Raw genomic sequence first — 18,668 nt, 5'->3', positions numbered from 1 at the left:
TTCGGCAACGGGTTGGATGCCGCTTCGATGATGGGGCCCGTAACGAAGCTGCTTTCCGAAAGATCGACAGGCACCGAGCCATCTTCCGTCGCTGCCGGCGCCTGCGAGTCGCCCCGCAAGTCCGCATCGTGGGGCAAGGCGGACGCACAGAACACCGCGCTCGTGTCGCTACCACAGACGTTGACCAGTTCTTCGGGCGTTGGAAGCGTGTCGACGACCACTTCTGCTACGGCGTCTGACGAAACGGCGGCATTGGGCTCAAACGCGGGAAACGCACCAAAACCATCGGTCGTCGAAGCATCGGTGGGTGCAAACGCCCCGAACGAGTCGTCGGCCGGCGGCGGTGAGAACTCGGCAGCAGCAAACGCTGGAAAAGCTTCGGACGCGGGGGACACATCACAAACCACCGACGACTCGTTGAAAGCCCCAAAGCCATCGGTCTCTGCTGTTGATACCACCTCGCTCGACGAAAAAGCAAAAGCTGTCGGCAAAGGCGCGTCACCAGTGGATGAAGCCGCAAAACTCGAGCCGTCAAACGCAGCGGACGTCTCCAACTTGCTGGTAAATGCCGCAAAGCCATCATCATCGACAGATGGCGCAGCGTCAAATGCCCCGAAGCCGCTGGACGCAAAGCCGTTCGCTGCCGGTGCGTCTGGTGCTGGTGTAAACGCGCCAAAGTCAACTGCCACCGGCGCGTCCGAAGGTGCGTCAAATGCACCGAAGCTTGGGCTAGCCTCTGTGGCTCCAATGGTGCCGAATCCATCGGCACCTGGGGACGAAAACGCACTAAAGTCGCCACCCGACGCGGTAAGAGCAGAAGCGAAAGCACCAGCATCCGAGGATGCAAACGGGCCAAAGCCGTCGCCGGTCACAGTCTCGGCACCGAAGGCTTGAAAGCCATGAGTAGTGGGGGCGTCTGCAAAGCCGTCCGAGTTCGCCGTCGCTGCAAACGACCCAAATGATGGCACATCCATCGGCGGAAACGCACCGAGGTCTTTGACGGCCGGAGCAGGGAAGACCCCAAACGCATTTTTTGCCGTGGGCTCTGGAGCAGATGTTGCCGAGCCAAACGACGGGCTATCGAAGCCGTGCACGTTCGGTGCTTGAGTTTTTGGTGCCCGGAACAGCTCGTTGCTGTCAATCTTCTTTGGTGCTGTCTTCGTGACCTCTGTCGCCTCGTCCAACTCGGGTACGGGCTCGTACTGGTTGTCAGCAAAGCCCCAGTCCATGTCGTTCATCGCATCAAACGCGCTGAACGACGACGATGACGCGGACGCAAACGCGTCGAGCACGGGCTTCTCGGTAGCGACAACGTGCGTCGAGGCAACCATCGGCGCAGTAAAGCTGCCCCCAGTGCCACCCAGGATGTCAAAACCGAATGGATCCCCGGCCCCGGTTGGCGAGAAAAGCAAGGGCTCTGGTACGGTCTGCGTCGGCAAGATGGGCGCTGGAGCGGCTTCGAACGCATCCCAGCCTGCTGTCGGCGCTAGAGAGATGCAAAAAGCATGATGATACGCAATCAATCGACGCATGCATTAGCCAAAGTTACCTGGAAACGACGGCGGCGCGTCAACGTAACTACTGCTGGCTTTCGTGTCGACGTGGAGACCTGGATGACGGCTACCGTGACGAGACATCGCTGCCTCTTTTTGCTCCAAAAGACGCGCCGACTGCGTCTTCAAATTGGAAAGGGTCTGCACCAGCGTCGCAAGCGGCACTCCTTCCGGCGACGATAAGAGCAAGTCCTTCTGGACTCCCTGTACGTATGTCAGCAAGACGCCCTCGAGCTCGCGAAGCGACGACTCGCTGAGCATCATGGCTGTGTCGGGCAAGTGATACCCCAGCGCTTGCAGCGGTGCCACAATGGATGAGACCGACGGCACAACTACGACAGGGAGGCTCGCGACTGTCTTCTGCAGTGTTGCCTGGATGGAGGCCTGCCATTTTTGAATAATCGTATAAGGCGGTAGGGTTGTAAGTGGTTAGTTACCTGCATGCTGAGCATGTCGTCGGCGGATGTGCACTGCGCAAGTGATGCCAACGAAGATGAGAAAAGCGTTGGAAACCACTCGCGGGGCACCGACATGGGCAGCTGCGTGAGACCACGGCGCGTCTTGCACACGATGACGTGCATTGCGATCGTGAACGCCTGCTGCGGGAGTGCTGTCAAGAGTGTTGGGTCCACGAGCTTGTAAATTGCTTGGACGTCCTAATAGCGTGGGCTCCATGAGCACCTGAGCGAGTGCATGGCGACCGTACCGCAAGGGCGAGGCCCGACTTTTGGAAGAGCTCGATCGCCTCGGTCGGCGCAATGGTCCCGCTTGGCGCCGACGTACGAAAGATGCTCGCGTACTTCTCTTCATCGCTCGGCGTCATGACAAATATGTCGGCGAGGTGGAACAAAGGCAGTGGTAGCTGTCGGGCGCGACCCGCCGCAACGAGGGCGGCGAGGTCCAATGCCTCACCCTTCTGCGCCAGCGCGATGAGACCCAAGGCTACGTGGAACTCATCTTGGTCCAGATACGGCTGCATCTTCGAGCTCGCGAGGCTCCAGACCTATGGTGCATGGAGCATCGTCGTTGTGTTGCGACGGCGTACCTGCTTGAGCACGCTGGGTGCTAGTCCGCTCGTGGTGAAGAAGTCGACCGCTTTCTTCCCTTGCACCTTGCCGTTCTTGTCGACGTCAGCGAGCGCGAACATGCGCCCGTAGAACGCTTCCTCCTCGGGGCTCTTGACCCACATGCTGCTCGTCCGTTTCTACAAAGTCGGCTTGCGGCCCCTGTGCAACGCCAGATATCCGGATACACGATTTTCACCAATCAGCGTGTACCACGACGCAGTGTCGAGATCTTCCGACTCGGTGTTTTCGGCGATTCCGCCAGCAAACCGTCGTGTGGTGGTGGTCCATGGTCTGGACAAATCACTCAACAGCTTCTTAGGGTGCGTTCCGTTCGTCCAAAGCACGTGCTTTTCACGTACTTCGAGGCCATCCACGTAACTTCGAAAAAAAATGTTACGCGGCGCATTCGGTTCAAATCCGCGTAGCTTGGCGTACTTTGCCGTCAAAGCACGTATTTTCAAAAAACGCCTCAGCCGGCCAGCCGACACAAACCAGCGGCGAACGTTGGGATGCTTTGGGATATATCCTGCCCTCGATCGGAAAAACCTAATTTGGGTCCTTTTTTCACAGATCCCTGATTTGATTTCCAGCAGCGACATGGCCGCGACAATGACCGCAGCGCGCCAAGTCGACACGCTTGGAAGGACCAGGGAGCGCATGCCGCCGCGGACGACGGGCGCGCTAGGTTAGATTAGTGATGCTAACAGTACACACGCAGAGCGCGTCGTGTTGCTTGCTCATCGACTCGACAAGCGTTCTCTCCGAGGTCGAGCGCCCGCTACCTCGTCGCTCCACCAAGCAGCCCCTAGCGAAGCCGGCACGAGGCGTATGAGGAGGAGTAGCGCATCGAGGGTATGCGCCGTCGACAGACGTCTCAAGCGCTTACCTTGTACGCCGCCACTCATCGCATTGAGGACCCTCGCTTGCTGCTCGGGTCGCGTCGCGCAGGACCATCCATGCGCTGTCCTAAAAAAACCGAAGTCGGCGTACATCGATGAACCGAACGCGATTTTGCAATCCGCGTAACAAAAAGCACGTATCGAAAAACCTTGCAATCGAAGTTATGCGGATTTGCGATATGTGCTTTGAAAGTACTTGTACGCGGTGAACCGAACGCACCCTTAGTTCCTAGTGTACTTGATGGTTACGACTAAACTTGCCACCGGTACGGACATTTACAGCAGATGACGACGATGCAGACGCGGTCGGCCATGGCTTTACGCCGGCCCTGGCTGTGTTGCGTCTCGTTGCTGCCGCATGACGGGCAGTTGAAGAGGTCCGTCGAGTACATAAAGCCAGAGAGGTCGCGCATGTTCCGTGTGACCTCGCGCGTTCGTTTTTTGATCCATTCCTTGCGTTGTTGGACCAAGAGCGGATTGGCCATGTCGCTGGACCGCATGCGGACTAGCGCGTCGACGCTGAGATCACCCTGGAAGAGGCGCGTGCGGAGCAGTGCGTTCTTCGGATCCCGGAGGTTGAATTTGAGCATGCGTGCCTTCTCCTTGTAGGCCTTCGGAACAAAGCAGCCGCTACAAGTACAAATTGTAAGAACTCGGCAAGGGAGACTTACGCGCACACTGGTCAAGACCGTAGAACGCGTGCAACGCATCCTCCACCGTCCGGGCGAGTGCGATCGCGCCAGTGGCGTCATCGGCGAGAAGCTCGAGAAAGAGTCCTTCAAAGATATTGCGGTACTTGCTGCGCGTGACTAGCGAACAGTGAAGTCTCCAAGTGAATATGTCAAGCAGGTACTAGTACCTTCCGCGGCGGCTAAACTCCAAGAACGGCACACGCGTCCCACGGACACCATGCTCATAAGTACCATGAGGACTTCATGCGGCAAGTGGAAGGGAATCATGCCGCGCTTCTTTACGTGCACTAAAATGCTTGCATGAGTAAGAGAATGGTTGAATGGTTGAGGCATGGTACTGCGCACCGTCAAGGGCGAGCTCTCTCTCGAGTTCCTGAGCCCACATATCGTCGTCATCGTTGTCACATCCTTCGACTGTACTCTTGGGCTCCATTCCGACCGCTTTCTGCACCCTGTCTTGCTCGTCTTCGGCGAGCTGGCCGTTGTTAGCGCCGTCCATTCTCGTCTCCGGTATAGCTAGCGCAGAACACGTATTGAGCGTCGTGCCGCTTCGCTTTCGTCAGCATCAGCTGTGGGGCAAAGTAAGAATTTAAATATTGACCAATGACCGCGCCTGAAGCCGACGATTGGGCGTCTTTTTCACGAATCAACGTGAGCACCTACGTCATTTTTGGCCAATGAGAAGTCAATATACGTATTCATTGTTCGTTTTGTCACGGTTCGCAAACATGCTCCGCAACGCCGTGGCGACGCTGGTCCGACGCTGCCCGCAGCTCGTCCAGCCGCAGCGATTGCGAACGCACATTACGACAGCAGCGACGAGTCTTGTGCCTAAGCTCCAGGTCAAACCGCAGCGAAAAGCGTGGGCCACAACGGTGCTCGCACTCGAGCGCTACAAGGAGCTCCATGGCCACCTGCAAGTGCCCCAGTCCTTCAAGGTCGAACCGTCCATGCGCGCCACGTGGCCTGAAGAGACATGGGATTTAGCGCTCGGTCGCGTTGTGAACAACCTCCGTACGCAATGGAGGCGCAACGTGCTCTCGTCGACTCAAAAGCACGACCTCGAACGTCTAGCGTTTCCGTTCACGGGACGCACGATTATTGCGTGGTCAACCAAGCTCCTCGCACTCAAGACATTTCGTGCACTTGAAGGCCACGTGAACGTCCCGATTGCGTTCATTGTGCCCAGCGACGATGTCTGGCCACCGGTCTTGCACAGAATGAAGCTCGGAAAGGTTGTCAACGCGATCCGCAACCAGGTCGAGTCGCTGCCAGCGCATGAGAAGAACCAACTTGACGCGCTGGGTTTTGTTTGGTCGTCGTGGGAGCGATCGTGGGACGCGAAACTACTCGCTCTCGAGACGTACCACCGCCGGTTCAACGAATTGCACGTCCCGCGCGACTTTGTCGTGCCAAAAGGGGATGCGTCGTGGCCCGAGGAGACATGGGGTATCAGACTCGGACTCGCCGTCAACAATATCCGCGGCCGCCCCGAGCGCCTCACCCTCGGTCAGCTCGACGCACTGGCGTCACTCGGGTTTCCGTGGGATGCCACCGAGATCTCGTTCGCAGTCCGCGTGCGCGGCTGGAAGATTTACGAAAGCCTACACGACACCAACGTTGTGCCCGATGACTTTGTTGTACCTCCGAACGATCCAGCGTGGCCCGTGAACCTCCAAGGTGTAGCCCTCGGCAAGCTCATTCAAGCCATGCGACACAAGCCTGAGAGGCTCACCGTCGACGAGCTCCTCGAGCTGCATGAGCTCGGCTACTTGATGAAGACATAGCGCCAACATAAAAGCGTATTGTATCCCTTGTATGTACATGTGCTACAGAGGCGTGAAGCGCCAAATTAAAGATGCAATACAAATTGCATGCATCGATTTGATGGAAACCGTTATCAGTTGTACTTGTCCATTGGACAAGTGACCAAAAATGCACCATGCTCACTGGCTCTTGATGATGTTGGTCAGCACTTCGTAGTTGTACTTGACGTCCTTGGAGCCGGCCCAGACCATCATACCCCCATAGTTGGTGGCCCACTTGGTCCACTGCGAAACCACCGCCGCGCTTGCGCATGGCCCGTAGGCATCACCGTCGCGGCTGCACGTGCCGATCATGACCTTTGGTGCCGTGACGAGCGTCGCCCAGCGCGAGAAGATGTCACCAGGCTTCGTGGCCGCCGCGTACATGCCGTTGGCGCTTGCGGGGTTGTCGTTGATGTTGTACGCCATGACGTTGACCCAGTCGAGGTATTTCTCGAGGCCGACGGGCCAACACCGAATGTACGTTGCGCTCTTGCATGTGTCGAGGTTGCCCTCGTACATGAACGCGTCGTACGTGAGCAGGTAGTTGTTGCCGTTGGCCTTCATTGCCGCGTAGAGGGCCTTCATGTACGCCAAGACGCGCACGCCGTCAAACTCGGGACCGACACTCTCGTCGTCCATGTCGATGCCATCAAACTTGTACTTCTTGATGAGCGCCATCGCCGAGTCGGCAAACGCCTGCGGGTCCTTGACGGTCTTCATGTACTTGCTGGCGTTGGCGCCACCAATACTGCCGAGTACCAGAATGCACCGCCTAGGAGGCTCTTCAGCGCGCGAAAGGTGATCATTTAAACGCATACTTGCGCAACGCCGAGACGCATGCCGTCATGTTGGCTTCGCTCGTCTGGAACGACTGGTTGACGAGGCCCGCTTGGATCTCGGCGAACGCGAAATAGACGTGCGTAACGCCATCGGGGATCTACGGTAGAGAGCTGACTAAATCGGTTCAATAATGCGTAGTGACGTACGGTCTCGCAGCCACCAATTTCTGTCATCCAAAAGGCGGCGACGCGCTTTCCTGGAGGCACAATCTTGCAGCTTGCGGGACGGTCCAGATGACCCTCGCGGGCAGACGAGTTGGCAACAACGTCGGGCAGTGAGCCAGGTGCAGCAGTGCCCGTCGCAGGCGTCGGTGACGTGGACGAGCCGTTTGCTTTGGTTTGATTGTCCGGGGTCGCCTTGTCAGAAACGGACGTGGACGACGAGAAGACACCGACGCCGCCGAGAATGCCGAAGACTGCGCCGAGAAGCAGTATCACTAACACGAGGAACGATTTTTTAACGCAGTTTCACGAGGCGTCGTACCCGCGATGGCGATCTTCGTCCCTTTGTTCATGCTCGTTGAAGGCCAGTTCCGAAATGACAGCCACCTGAGGCGGCTCATGTGTCGTCTGGCGGGTGAATGACCAGCTCAACATTACTACCGCTTAGAAACGCACGTTGGATTGGCCAAAAAGGACACACTTAACGTTGCATGCACCAATAGGACTCATTCATATCGAAACGTGTCATCTGATTGGCTAAAATGCGAGACAGGCGCTAATGTCGACCAGCCATATCTTTCTTGTTTGTGGATTCTCCCATGCACCAAGCACTAGGGCAGTGGCTGGGTGGAATGCCATATTTAAGATTTGTATGGAGCCATGTGGCAACATCCAGCAAGAAGGAAAAATTGGCGCCAGGCGATCCGTGCAACCCCGTGCGCAAACTGTACCCTCCATGAACTTGCTGCAGTGGCACGGACCAACGGTCAAGCGACCAACGGCACTCGCAATACGGCTCATTACCAGTACTGTAGTACGTACATGGACACGCTATTTTCTGCGACTTCGAGGGCCCACCGGTGCAGTACCTGAACGCACTTCCTGCTCGGGTGCTCTGCAGCACTCGAGAATTGATTGTGAGATGTTCACAGCTCGGGTTATGCGTCCTGACCTTATTTTATTACAAGAGGAGACGCTACTAGTATCGCGCGAGGAGAGCTTGTCGAAGGAGCCTTCACCGATAACAGTGCATGACCGACCTCGCGCGATCCATACCCCCATGGCTCTGAACAATAATGACTGTACACACACACAGCTCCATGCGCTGTGTACCATAGCGCACAGACGCTGAAGATTCCACGCAGTCAAATTGACCGGCTGGAAAAGATCCCATTCGAAGAATAGAGCGCAACTTCGACAATGGCCAGCGTGGTCCGCGACGCTGCTCTCGAGCTGCAAGCCGTGCTTCGATCTTCAAGGCGCCTTCGACAAACAACGCTCCCAGGCCGACAGCGCCTTGACACAAGAAAGCTCGACCCAGTCTTATCTGCCCCCGACTTTCTCGAGCTTAGCAGCGACGAAGAGTCCGACGACGACAACAACAACGACACGAGCACCTCCCGATACGACAACGAAGATTATGGTGTTCTCTCTGATTGCTCTACGCTGAGCGACTACGACGAGCCAGAGCCAAGCAAAAAGGAGTCGCGTGCTGAGGTGCTTACTGTGGTCGGCGATGAAGGCGACGTTGCGGCGAAGCTCCAAGCGCGTATGGTCGAGCTCGACGTTTTAAAATCCGACATGCTGCAAGCGGTAGTGTCAGCGGTCCGACGCCTCGACGCCTTCATCGCCGTGATCACAGAGGGTCCTACGACTTTTTGCAATTCTTGGGACGGAACATCGCCGCTGGGCACGGCATTGGACCGGCAGCTCGGCGTGTGGGCTCTGACACTACACGAGTGGTCTGCACTGCAGCGGCGACCTCTTGCACAGATGAGTACCTCCGTGGCCGTGCAGGGTATGGACGCGTATCCCAAACGGGTGCGGTGACTCACGCGACCCTCAATTTAGCCGATGGCAGTTCCGCCAGCACGCCAACGACGCCATCGACGCAAAATGGACACATGCAGTGCTGCGCGCCAACTTTGTACGACCAAGCACCTGTCGTACACAGCACTGCCGAATGGGAAGAGCTATTCCAGATGGCACAAGAAGAGTGCTCGAGTCTGCGTGTGCTTACGGACGAGCGCGCCGTTCTCGCCGAGGTTCAGAACCCAAAGCTTGATTACTTTTTCTCATGGTACAATTTAGCAAAATCGAATCGTAAATGAGCGCGAGAAGGCGCTCCTTGCGCTTCAAGTGGCGTCAATGGAGCGTCGTCTGGATGAAGCCCTGCGGCAAGTTGCACTCAATCTCGAGCTCGCGGAGGAGCAAAAGCGCACATATGAGCTCGAAGCCGCCGAAGTTGAGCGCCTCAAATGCATGAACATCCGCGTTCTGGAGGCGCTTATCGAAGAAGATGGACGACTCCAGGCACGAGAAGCAGCCTTTCTTGCTGCAGAGTTGCAACTGCGTGACCGCCTGCTGCAGGAGCATGTCGCGCTCGAGCGCTTCAAGAGGACAATTCTCACAGAACTCATACACATTTGTACCGCTCTGGAAGTGGCACCGACGACGCTGGGGCTCCAGGAGCGGCTCCGCGCCGCATGCTGCGACAGCACTCGGTCCTTTGGACATGCGCCGTCTACTGCGTAGCAACACAACTACAAGCATTGCTGTCAACATATAAAGAAAAGGCATTCCATTATTTGCTGTGTCGTCTCCTTCATAGACAATGCGTGAAGTTGTCATGAATCAGACCATCGTCATCGTCGGTTGGTGATTCTCGACACCGTCGACGCGCCTCTCCATCTCTAATCCCAGAGCAGCTCCGAGTGGCCCGACCGCGGGGAAGCGGCGGACACTCTACGTTCCGTGCATCAAGAGCGCTTCTTGCGACAAAGTCCAATGGCTCGTGGCGCTGGTGCGCTGTGTACTAGTACGCGCCAAAAAGATCCCAACCGACACACCAACCCAAGCTTTTGACGTGCAATAGACGTTAAGTTCCCCGTCATAGAATGCAGCCAGCGCCAAATATAAAACGAGTTTCACCATAATTTATTGATTATATAGGGGTTTTGCATTGAAAAAAAACGACTCGCATTAAAAATGCGCTGTCGGAAACCAGCGCGAAAAGCGTCAACAATAATACAATAGGCCCACCATTCGAAAATTATTGAGCGGATCAAAGCGCCTGCTGCTACACCCCGCATGCAGCGCTCCTGTGACGAGTGCCATCGGGTCGTGGCCGACGGCGCCGACGACGAGTGGCGCTGCTCCGCCTGCAGAGGGACCTTCCACGCGCCCTGCGTGCGCAACAAGCGCCGAACCAAGACCTCATGGACCTGCTCGGGCTGCTCGGGACGGCTCAAGCCCGAACGCGGCCTCCTCCTGGCCGAAACAGTCAAGAAGATCATTGAAGACGGCGACAATAACGACGAAGAAGCGGACGAGCTCTGGGACCGCATGCAAGGAGCGCCAGTACAAGACGACGCGTCTTCGCCCAGCGATACAGACGAGGTTCGTGTTGCACGCTGGCAAGTATGCATGCTGATGGGCCACTTGGACATGTCTAGATGGCAGCTGAAAGTGTGGCAACGAAAGCCACATCGCCGTCTCTGCTCTCGACGGTATGCAGCTCACGCTACATGCATACATTGACTCATGCTGTGATGTTGAAGGGGAGTCTCGGTGCAAGCCCGCTCGAGCAGTCCGAGTCTGACGACTTGCCCATGAGTACAGATGGCGTGTGTTCCTCTTGCGGCTTGACAACGATCCCCGAGATGCACATTATGAAGTGCTGCGCGTGCCTCGTGTCGACGGCACATACGCTATGCCTGCCGAGCGTGAGCAAGGGCCGATGGCAGTGCCCATCCTGCTTTGAGAACGAGCGCGACAAAGCCCCTCGCCGGGGTAGTCGTCAACGCGGTGGGCGCGCGGACCACATTATCATTCCTCTTGACGAACCCCTCGACGACGCGATGGTTGTGCTCTGCGACAGCTGCTCAGGCGAGTTCTCGATGGCGCATCTCGACATGCGAGTTGTACCGTCTGGACAATGGTTCTGCGTGCACTGCGACGTCACCCACCACACCAGCGCGATAGAAAGTGATGAGATGGACGACAACGCAGCGAAGTCTCGGCCACGCAAGGCGCCAAAGCCAGCATTGAAGCCGGACGAGATCATCGATCTTGCGCTAGACGACGACAGCGACAGTACTACGAAAGCGGCCAAGACGTCGCGGAAGCGCAAGCGCGATGCGTCTCCATCGAGCGGTGACGGACTAAAAAGGGACAACAGCCGCACCGCGCCGCCGCAACCGACCACCTCCAAGTCTGGAAAGCGCTTCCCGAAAGAGAGCAAGGCGTCGCCCAAGCCCAAAAAACCCCGCAAGGGCAGTGGCAGCCGAGGAAGCACGCCCAGAGCATCGCCTCACGTCAGTGATGATGAGCCCGACGATGAAGATGAGGAGGGAGCCGCAGATGCGTCGCTGGACAGCGTGTCGCGGCAGCCGCTCCGCATCGTGATCCCAGAGCCGCTCACGGAGCGGATGAAACGCATCGATGACGCCAAGCAACTCAAGACGCTTCACCAGTACGTCGGGCGGCGCGTCTTGATTCGCCATCAGGATGACGCACCGTGGTCCATTGGTGACGTCATGGCGCTGGACCTGCACCGATTGCTCTTTCGCGTCAATTTTTGTGACGCGACGACGCAGTGGCTGCCGTTGCACTCCCTTCCAGTGGCTGTCGGCACCAACACCAACGTCTTTCTGCACCTCGAGCGCCAATGGTGGCCTGCACAGAAGATGGTGCTCAACGACCCAGCAAAGCTTCTCTTTGGCGCAGCGAAGGAGGAAGCAGACGCGCTTGTGCTCTTGTACACATCGGCGGGCGACGACGAAACGCGTGTGGTGTGGTGTCCGCTCTCGTCCTTGCGCTCCTTCGACAAGTGGCTCGCCACCGACGCCGCCGACGCATATAGAGAAGACGTCGCGTGGCAAAGCGCGGTCAACACAGCGCACGGAGCCAATGACCGCTTCGTAGCAATCGTCCAGGACGCTCGCGATGGGCTCGCGCGTGAGATCCAAAAACACTTTGTCGGCGCGGACTGGGTCGGCAAGCGCGTTGGCATCGTTGATTACGCGACACAGACGACGCTTGTGGGACGCATCACGCGTATGGACAAGGTGCCGGGCAATGGCGACAACTACTGGTTCGAGACCGAAGAAGGTTCCAGCGTCGTCGTGTCGCCTCCGACGCCTGCAACCACCGAGGGCGTTCGCTCGACGGCGTGGACGTGGCAGTGCCACCTCTCGTACACCGACCTCTCGATGCAATGGTACCTTGACGCCGACGCCGTCCTCCAACTCCAGACCAGCGGGAGCGATGACCCGGGTCTCGACGTCAACGTGCCACCCACAAACGAGGATGCGCCGACTTGTGCGACGTGCCTCTTCCCTCTGCAATCGGCGTCCGTCATCGCGTGCAGCGCCTGCGCCATCACCACGCACAAAGCGTGTATCTCGCCACCCTACGAGCGATTTCCGGTCCTCGACAAGGACGGGACAGAGCTCGTTGGAGACCTTGAAATCCCGTACGTCTGTGCCAGCTGCCGGTCGTGCGACGGCTGTGGCGCCTCCGACGTTGACGCGTGGCAGCTCTTCGAGACCAAGCTTGCGCGTCTCTACCTCTGCGCCAAGTGCAGTATCGAGTATGCGGCACAGCAGTACTGTCCCGTGTGTCACAAACTGCACGGCCGCGACGGCTTCTGTGCCGACGTGCTTCAGTGCACATCGTGCGAGCTGTGGGCGCACAGCGCTTGCGAGCCGGACCAAGATCCCATGTACCACGCAACCCCAGCCGAGAGTGAGATCCTGGACTTCAGCGTGGGCGCGATTGAACCAAGCGACGTGTGCCCCGACGACATTGGGACCGACAAGCTGAAGCGCAAGTGGCTTGACGACCGGTTGGCGCGCGCACTGAGCTTCAAGCCGAAGTACGACCCGCGGACGATGGCCAAGTACGAATGTGCCAGCTGCCGTCAGCTGCGCCTCTACAAGCTTCTTCACGCGCTGCGCGCTGAGGACAAATTTGGCATCTTTAGCGAGCCCGTGACTGTCGAGATCGCGCCGACGTACTTTGACATCATCAAGTCGCCGATGGACCTCAGCACGATGGCGCGGCAGCTAAAGGAGCGCGCGTATGTTCACGGCCTCGGCGCAGACTTTCGGGACCACTTTGAGCTTCTGTGCTTGAACGCTGTGACATTCAACTCGAAGGAACGAGACTACCTCGTGTGGCGAGAGGCGTGGCGCTTCTACAACGCCGGCGCCCGCCTCCTGCGGCAGCTGCTTCCGTCCGTGCTCCTCGTGCCGAACGGCAAGTTCTCGGAGAACATCGCTGCTGCGGCCAAGCGTCAATTGCCCAATAATTCGACGCTTATAACGAAGGACGAAAGCGGCGTGCCCACGTCCACGGGTGGTGCCGGTCCAACGCTTGCTAACGCCATGTTGGCCAAGACGAAAACAGACGATGGTCTCGGTACGCCCACGGACTCTCCGCTGCATGTGCCGTCGCCCTCGATCGGGTCAGAAGAAGAAGTCGACGTTGCGGCGTCGGGGCCAACGACGGATGTCGGTCGCCTGGACCTCTTCAAGCTTCCGACCGAGCTGGGCATTGTGCCCAAGCCATACTCGTGCGTGGCCAGCGTCGTCGCGACGCAGTCTTTGGCACAAGCGCACGCACTGGCATGGTGCGATGCATGCGCCGTCTGCTGCAGTACGGGCGTGTCCGAGAAGTTTGTATTTTGCATCGACTGTGGCGAGGCGTACCACCAGTTTTGCCTCCACCCGCCGCTGGACGTGTCGAACAACCCTGCCAAGCAAACCAAGCTGCAGGCGTTCTGGCGCTGCCCCAACTGCAAGCTGTGTGAGCTCTGTGGCACCAACAAGGACGAAGCCAAGCTCTTAGTCTGCGATGTTTGCGAGCGTGGGTGTCACACGTTCTGCCTCCGCCCAAAACTGCGTGACGTGCCGTCGACGGGCTTTGTGTGTGGCAACTGCGTCGAGTGCGAGACGTGCCACGAGATCCAGGACAGCGCGTCGTGGAGCCCAAGCGTCTCATGCTGCATCGGCTGCATGGACGACTCTGCCCGCGACTCACTGCTCGGTGCGCCGCGCAAGCCCCGGTCGCGCGGCGGCAGCGATAACAACACGTGTCCAGGCTGCCAAAAACGCTGGTCCGAGTCCGAGACGCTCATACAGTGCGATGGCTGCCAGTCCTGGGGGCATCCTGCTTGCGACAACATTACGGAAGAGACGCTTGCGTCGCTCACGGACGAGAGCGAGTATTACTGTCCTCATTGCCGCAAGAAGCAGCGAAAACACCTCAGGGCCTTCCGGCAAGCGTGGGGCCTCCAGCTCAACATTGCGCTCATCCAAGAAAAGCGGCAGGAAATCACGCTCGCATGGGAGTCGCAGCAGTCGCTGCGCCAGACGCTGCGGCAGTACGACCATTGGCGCAACTACGCGCCGCTGTACCTCTACATCTTGCGCTGCGGTGAAGATTGCCTGAAAGCGCTCTCGGGGCGTCGCATCTCGTTCCTTGTCGAGCCACCGTCGACGGGATTTTCCGAGAGCATGATCCCGATTGCACTGCGGCAAGCTGCTAGCCGCTACATCCGCTTCAAGCGCTACTCTCGGGGTCCCCGTGCTGCCGCGCGTCGAGAGCTGCGCAAGAAGCAACAATTCTTCACGGTGGACGGTGTCGCGTCAACGCCGTCGGCGATCGCGCACATTGTGTCGGAAGCAGTCGGGGCTGCGTCCTTCTTAGCCTGCTGCACGTGGCTCTATGGAACGAAGCGCGTTAGCCTCTTCACAGCCGGACTCCTCGCGAGCCACGACATTCCAGCTCGGCTCTCGGATGCGCTCGTCGATCGCAGCGCTGTTTCGATTGATGCCGAGGTCGCCGCCATCACCAACGAGTATGCACGCCGGAAGCAGCAAACCACCAAGCCGCATGTCGACGAGGTACCACCACTACCTGACGCCCCAGTGTCGCCGAGCGTGATTGAGATTCTGGACGACGTCGACACGGGCAGTGACGCGTCTGCCGAGATCGAAACGAAGACCGCCGTTGCAGAGATTACGCCAAAGCCGATGCGCGTGCCTGAGATGCCCGTGCACACGGCACTGGCGAAAATGACGTTTGCGCCGCCACTGCGCGACTGGGGCGACTGGTCGTCGACGCTCGGGGCTTTTACGGACCCGCGCGTGTGCGGCTTGTGCCGCGAGTCGGGGGACGACCCAGCGTTTGCGGGGCGACTCGTGTTTGCGGATTTCGACCAGTGGGTGCACGTCAACTGCATCTCGTGGTCGTCCGAGGTCTACGAAGACAGTTATGGCGTGCTCAAGATGTGCCAGAAAGCTCGATTCCGCGGCCGCACGTACCGTTGCGCAGTGTGCTTGTTGAGCGGCGCGACAATAGGCTGTCATGGGCTCCGGTGTCAGCTTAATTATCATCTGCACTGCGCGACGCCGCATCTGACGTTCACGACGGAAAACCAAGCGTTCTGCGCCGACCACTGGCGCGTCCACGTTCAAAAGACACACAGCAAAAAGCGCAAGCGTGACGACGACGTCGCGGCGCGCAAGAAACTCAAGACGGCGACCACGGGCTGCGAAGCGACGGACGGGGAATCCATGCTGGCATGTGATGTGACGGCATGCTTGAATGACCTTGTCGATCACGTTGTGGCGACGGCAACGCTCGAGACGCCGACGCCTGGCGTGGAGCCGCTTCGGTTTCTCATGTGCGAGCAGGAAGCAACGAGTGGCAAATCCAAGAAGCTCAGCAAAACGCAGCTGGCCAAGGGCGTCTGCTACCGCATCGGCGCGCTCACCGTTCACGCGCTCGGTGCCATCGAGGTGGGCAACGACGCGTGCCACACCGTCTCAACATTGTACCCGATCGGGTACCGGAGCACGCGCATCTTTTGGAGTGCCGTGACGGTCCAGACGCGCTGTCTCTACGAGTGCGACATCCTTCTGTCGCCGACCAAGACACCGCTCTTTCGCATCACACCGTCCGACAACAAGGACAACCCAATCTTTGGCGTCTCGCCCAACGGTACGCAATCGAATCGTGATTTTGTATCAAGGCTATCCTAGACGCCATGAACCAACTCCGAAGCCGTCTTTTGGCGCTCTACGAGACGCAGCGCGTCTTCAGCGTCGGCTGGAACCCGTTCCTTCGGCGGACGTCGTGGTTTTCGTACGGCCTGGTTGGCGACCATTTTTTTGGCCTCACGGTGCCTGTCGTCGGCGCGGCCTTGGAGGCGTTGCCGATGGCGCCGACCTGCGCCCTCTACGACCCGGTGGCCAACCCGCTTCCGTACGTGTTTTGCCACGTGCTGCCGTCCGAGGCCACGTTTGACGAGGCGCGAACGGACCTCAAGCGGCTGCGCTCGATGCGCGAGCATGCCAAGCAGTCGTCGGGCAGCATCCGCACCGACGGGTACCTTGGATGGCAGCAGTCCAAGGCGATCAAGCCCTCGACCAAGAAGAAAAGCCGGACAGTTGGACTCTCAAAGCACGCAGACGAGCCGATCGCTGCCAACAGCAACAACGCCAACAAGCCGAGCGTCGACTTGGAGCAGCTTCCGATCGCTATGCAGTACCGCGAGCTACGGAAGCGTCCGTTTGACGAGCGCCTCGAGGTGCGCAAGTCGCGCATCCACGGCTACGGGCTCTTTGTCAAGGAAAAGATCGCCGAAGGCAAGATGATTGTCGAATACCAAGGGCAAGCGATCCGGCAAAAGGTCGCCGACTGCCGCGAGAAAAGGTATGCGTCCTCGCGCGGCGACTACGATCACTCAATGTGCTCTAGATACGAGGAGATGGGCATTGGAAGCTGCTACATGTTTCGGCTCGACGCTGACACGATTGTCGACGCGACGCGCACGGGCAACCTCGCGCGCTTCATCAACCACTCTTGCAACGTACACCACTGCAAAGAATACTAGGTGCTATTACTAAGGTTTGCGTCCATAGCCCAAGGCCAATGCGCGCATCATCACGATCGACGGAAACGAGAAGAAGATCATCATCTTCGCCAAGCAGACGTTGCACGTCGGCGACGAGGTCACGTACGACTACAAGTTTCCGATCGAGGACGAAGCGATCAAGTGCGACTGCGGCGCCGTCAACTGCATCGGCCGCATGAACTAGAACAACTACCGGTGCCGCAGCCCGAGTATCAGCCCGACGAGGAAGCCCCCTAGTAGACATTTGCGATAGTAGACAGCCTTAATGCATTCCAAAATGACCAACCTGGTGAGAGCACGCGCGGCGGTGGCCGACGCGGGCGCTTCTCTTTTCGGAAGCTCTTGGTCAAGTCGTCCCAGATCTCGACAACACTCAGCGACGTCGACGCCGGCGCCGCGACCAGCGCATTGAGCGCAAAATACTTTTTGATGCGCTTCCAGTGGATCTCGACGAGACCCTCGGAAGACGCGATGGCTGCAATGCCGAGGACGCCGATGATGTGGCCAATGTGTTTGAGAGCGTAGCCCGCGATGAAGCCCATCGTGGTGCTAAAGACGACGGGGTACGTCAGCGAAATCTGCGTCACAATGTCTTGATTGGTGATATCAGCGCATTCGCGCGCCTCCTACGTGTCCTAATGAGCCATTGTCCACGCAATAGAGTAGATGCCTGTAGTTGCGCCTTCTCCCACGCGTCGTGCACCGAGGCGTTCGTGTCGAGCGACTCGAGAAAGTCCAGCGGCACGTAAATACCGGGCACGGCCATCTCCGAGAGGTCGCCTGAGCTGAGACCCAGCAGTACCTGCATCGGGTCGATGCGAATCACGACCTTGGCCGACTCGGCGCCTACGCAAGCCTGAGCGCAACGTGGTGCGCACGACGCCGACCTGTCGGCGGTAGCTCTAAGTACAGCGCGCTCATGACGCCGATTTTCAGAAATGGCAGGCCGCCTGTCGATGTGCGTTAAACGCTTTTGACGCACTACGTTAAACGTTGCAATAGATTTCTACCCATGTCTTGTGATGTTTTACGCATTTTTGACTATTCTACGTTCTACTCTGGCTTTAAGACGGATCGTGGATATCCCATGCCACAAGGATGAGACGGTCTCAATAGCAGTCTCAATTCGACCCGCGGAGCTTGCACGACGCAGTCGTAGGAAGAGATACTAGGACGCCATACAGTATGTCTGCACGACTGGCGGAGAAAAACGTTTCGCCCCGCGTTAAACACCATGACCTTTTTCTGTAACCGGCGCATCAGTATATGCCGATCCCTCTCCCGCATGGGTGTCTTTCGTGCGGTCGACGAATGACAAGTTGTCTGTTCGTCGCGACACAACCTAAGCGTCATTTACACGAACAGCATGCCCGGGACATGACTACACTCCCGCACTTATCAATACGTCGTCTTGGTTTGGTACCAAGACGTGTAGAGACACGAGGCGGCGACGCGGAAACGCTGCGTTTGAAGTCGACTAGGTCAACTCCTGCACTGTACTAATACTAGCGACCAAACAAATTCAAATGGACTTCGACGACAAAACTCGCAGCGACACAATCGAGATTCCCCTCCGATGGAATTGCATTTTCCTACCTCAAGCGGAGTCTCAGCGATTGTGAGTGAATACCTTCCTGCTGCAAACCGACAAGTGCACGGACGGTACCAGCACGTAGCAAGAGTACTAGCACATTGAAGACCGCGTCGTCTTCTAACGTTACTA

At 58.1% G+C, this 18,668-nt stretch overlaps 7 protein-coding genes across 8 annotated transcripts in view; 2 read left to right on the top strand and 5 right to left on the bottom strand.

Annotated features, from left to right (window-relative positions):
- Positions 1-2,742, bottom strand: part of SDRG_02666 (hypothetical protein) — a gene marked incomplete at its 5' end in the record, with an annotated part of 3,924 nt that extends 1,182 nt beyond the window's left edge. Inside the window, 5 exons of the mRNA XM_008608259.1 lie at positions 10-1,486; positions 1,550-1,937; positions 1,991-2,209; positions 2,260-2,556; positions 2,599-2,742. Coding sequence (XP_008606481.1) covers positions 10-1,486; positions 1,550-1,937; positions 1,991-2,209; positions 2,260-2,556; positions 2,599-2,742 — 2,525 coding nt within the window. The remainder of the gene's footprint in view (positions 1-9; positions 1,487-1,549; positions 1,938-1,990; positions 2,210-2,259; positions 2,557-2,598) is intronic.
- A 925-nt stretch (positions 2,743-3,667) lies between these two features.
- On the bottom strand, positions 3,668-4,793 carry SDRG_02665. Of its 2 annotated transcripts, XM_008608258.1 has the most exons (5): positions 4,557-4,793; positions 4,379-4,498; positions 4,199-4,328; positions 3,794-4,149; positions 3,668-3,748 (listed from the first exon to the last, which is right to left on the bottom strand). In XM_008608258.1, coding segments are annotated over exons 1-5 (762 nt in total). In that variant the 5' UTR covers positions 4,711-4,793; the 3' UTR covers positions 3,668-3,746. The 2 variants fall into 2 exon arrangements, with proteins under 2 accessions (XP_008606480.1, XP_008606479.1); XM_008608257.1 differs by having other exon boundaries at positions 3,668-4,149.
- A 146-nt stretch (positions 4,794-4,939) lies between these two features.
- Positions 4,940-5,998, top strand: SDRG_02664 (hypothetical protein; the record flags this gene model as incomplete). Its single annotated transcript, XM_008608256.1, has 1 exon — positions 4,940-5,998. The coding sequence occupies one exon, from the start codon at positions 4,940-4,942 to the stop codon at positions 5,996-5,998; it is 1,059 nt and encodes a 352-aa protein (XP_008606478.1).
- Positions 5,999-6,000: 2 nt separating this feature from the next.
- SDRG_02663 (hypothetical protein) lies at positions 6,001-7,428 on the bottom strand. Its single transcript, XM_008608255.1, has 4 exons — positions 7,343-7,428; positions 7,006-7,295; positions 6,838-6,956; positions 6,001-6,791 (listed from the first exon to the last, which is right to left on the bottom strand). The coding sequence occupies exons 1-4, from the start codon at positions 7,419-7,421 to the stop codon at positions 6,158-6,160; spliced, it is 1,122 nt and encodes a 373-aa protein (XP_008606477.1). The 5' UTR covers positions 7,422-7,428; the 3' UTR covers positions 6,001-6,157.
- A 1,737-nt stretch (positions 7,429-9,165) lies between these two features.
- SDRG_02662 (hypothetical protein) lies at positions 9,166-9,537 on the bottom strand (the record flags this gene model as incomplete). Its single annotated transcript, XM_008608254.1, has 2 exons — positions 9,166-9,410; positions 9,453-9,537. The coding sequence occupies 2 exons, from the start codon at positions 9,535-9,537 to the stop codon at positions 9,166-9,168; spliced, it is 330 nt and encodes a 109-aa protein (XP_008606476.1).
- Positions 9,538-10,110: 573 nt separating this feature from the next.
- SDRG_02661 (hypothetical protein) lies at positions 10,111-17,129 on the top strand (the record flags this gene model as incomplete). The annotated part of the gene is made up of 6 exons (XM_008608253.1): positions 10,111-10,419; positions 10,476-10,529; positions 10,581-16,029; positions 16,071-16,743; positions 16,789-16,900; positions 16,953-17,129. The coding sequence occupies 6 exons, from the start codon at positions 10,111-10,113 to the stop codon at positions 17,127-17,129; spliced, it is 6,774 nt and encodes a 2,257-aa protein (XP_008606475.1).
- A 5-nt stretch (positions 17,130-17,134) lies between these two features.
- SDRG_02660 (hypothetical protein) lies at positions 17,135-17,866 on the bottom strand (the record flags this gene model as incomplete). The annotated part of the gene is made up of 4 exons (XM_008608252.1): positions 17,135-17,178; positions 17,232-17,571; positions 17,616-17,791; positions 17,833-17,866. The coding sequence occupies 4 exons, from the start codon at positions 17,864-17,866 to the stop codon at positions 17,135-17,137; spliced, it is 594 nt and encodes a 197-aa protein (XP_008606474.1).
- Between the last annotated feature and the right edge of the window lie 802 nt (positions 17,867-18,668).

Source organism: Saprolegnia diclina (genome assembly GCF_000281045.1).
Source record: "Saprolegnia diclina VS20 unplaced genomic scaffold supercont1.6, whole genome shotgun sequence".
Taxonomy (NCBI): Eukaryota; Oomycota; class Saprolegniomycetes; order Saprolegniales; family Saprolegniaceae; genus Saprolegnia; species Saprolegnia diclina.
This window is presented reverse-complemented; position numbering and strand designations above follow the sequence as displayed.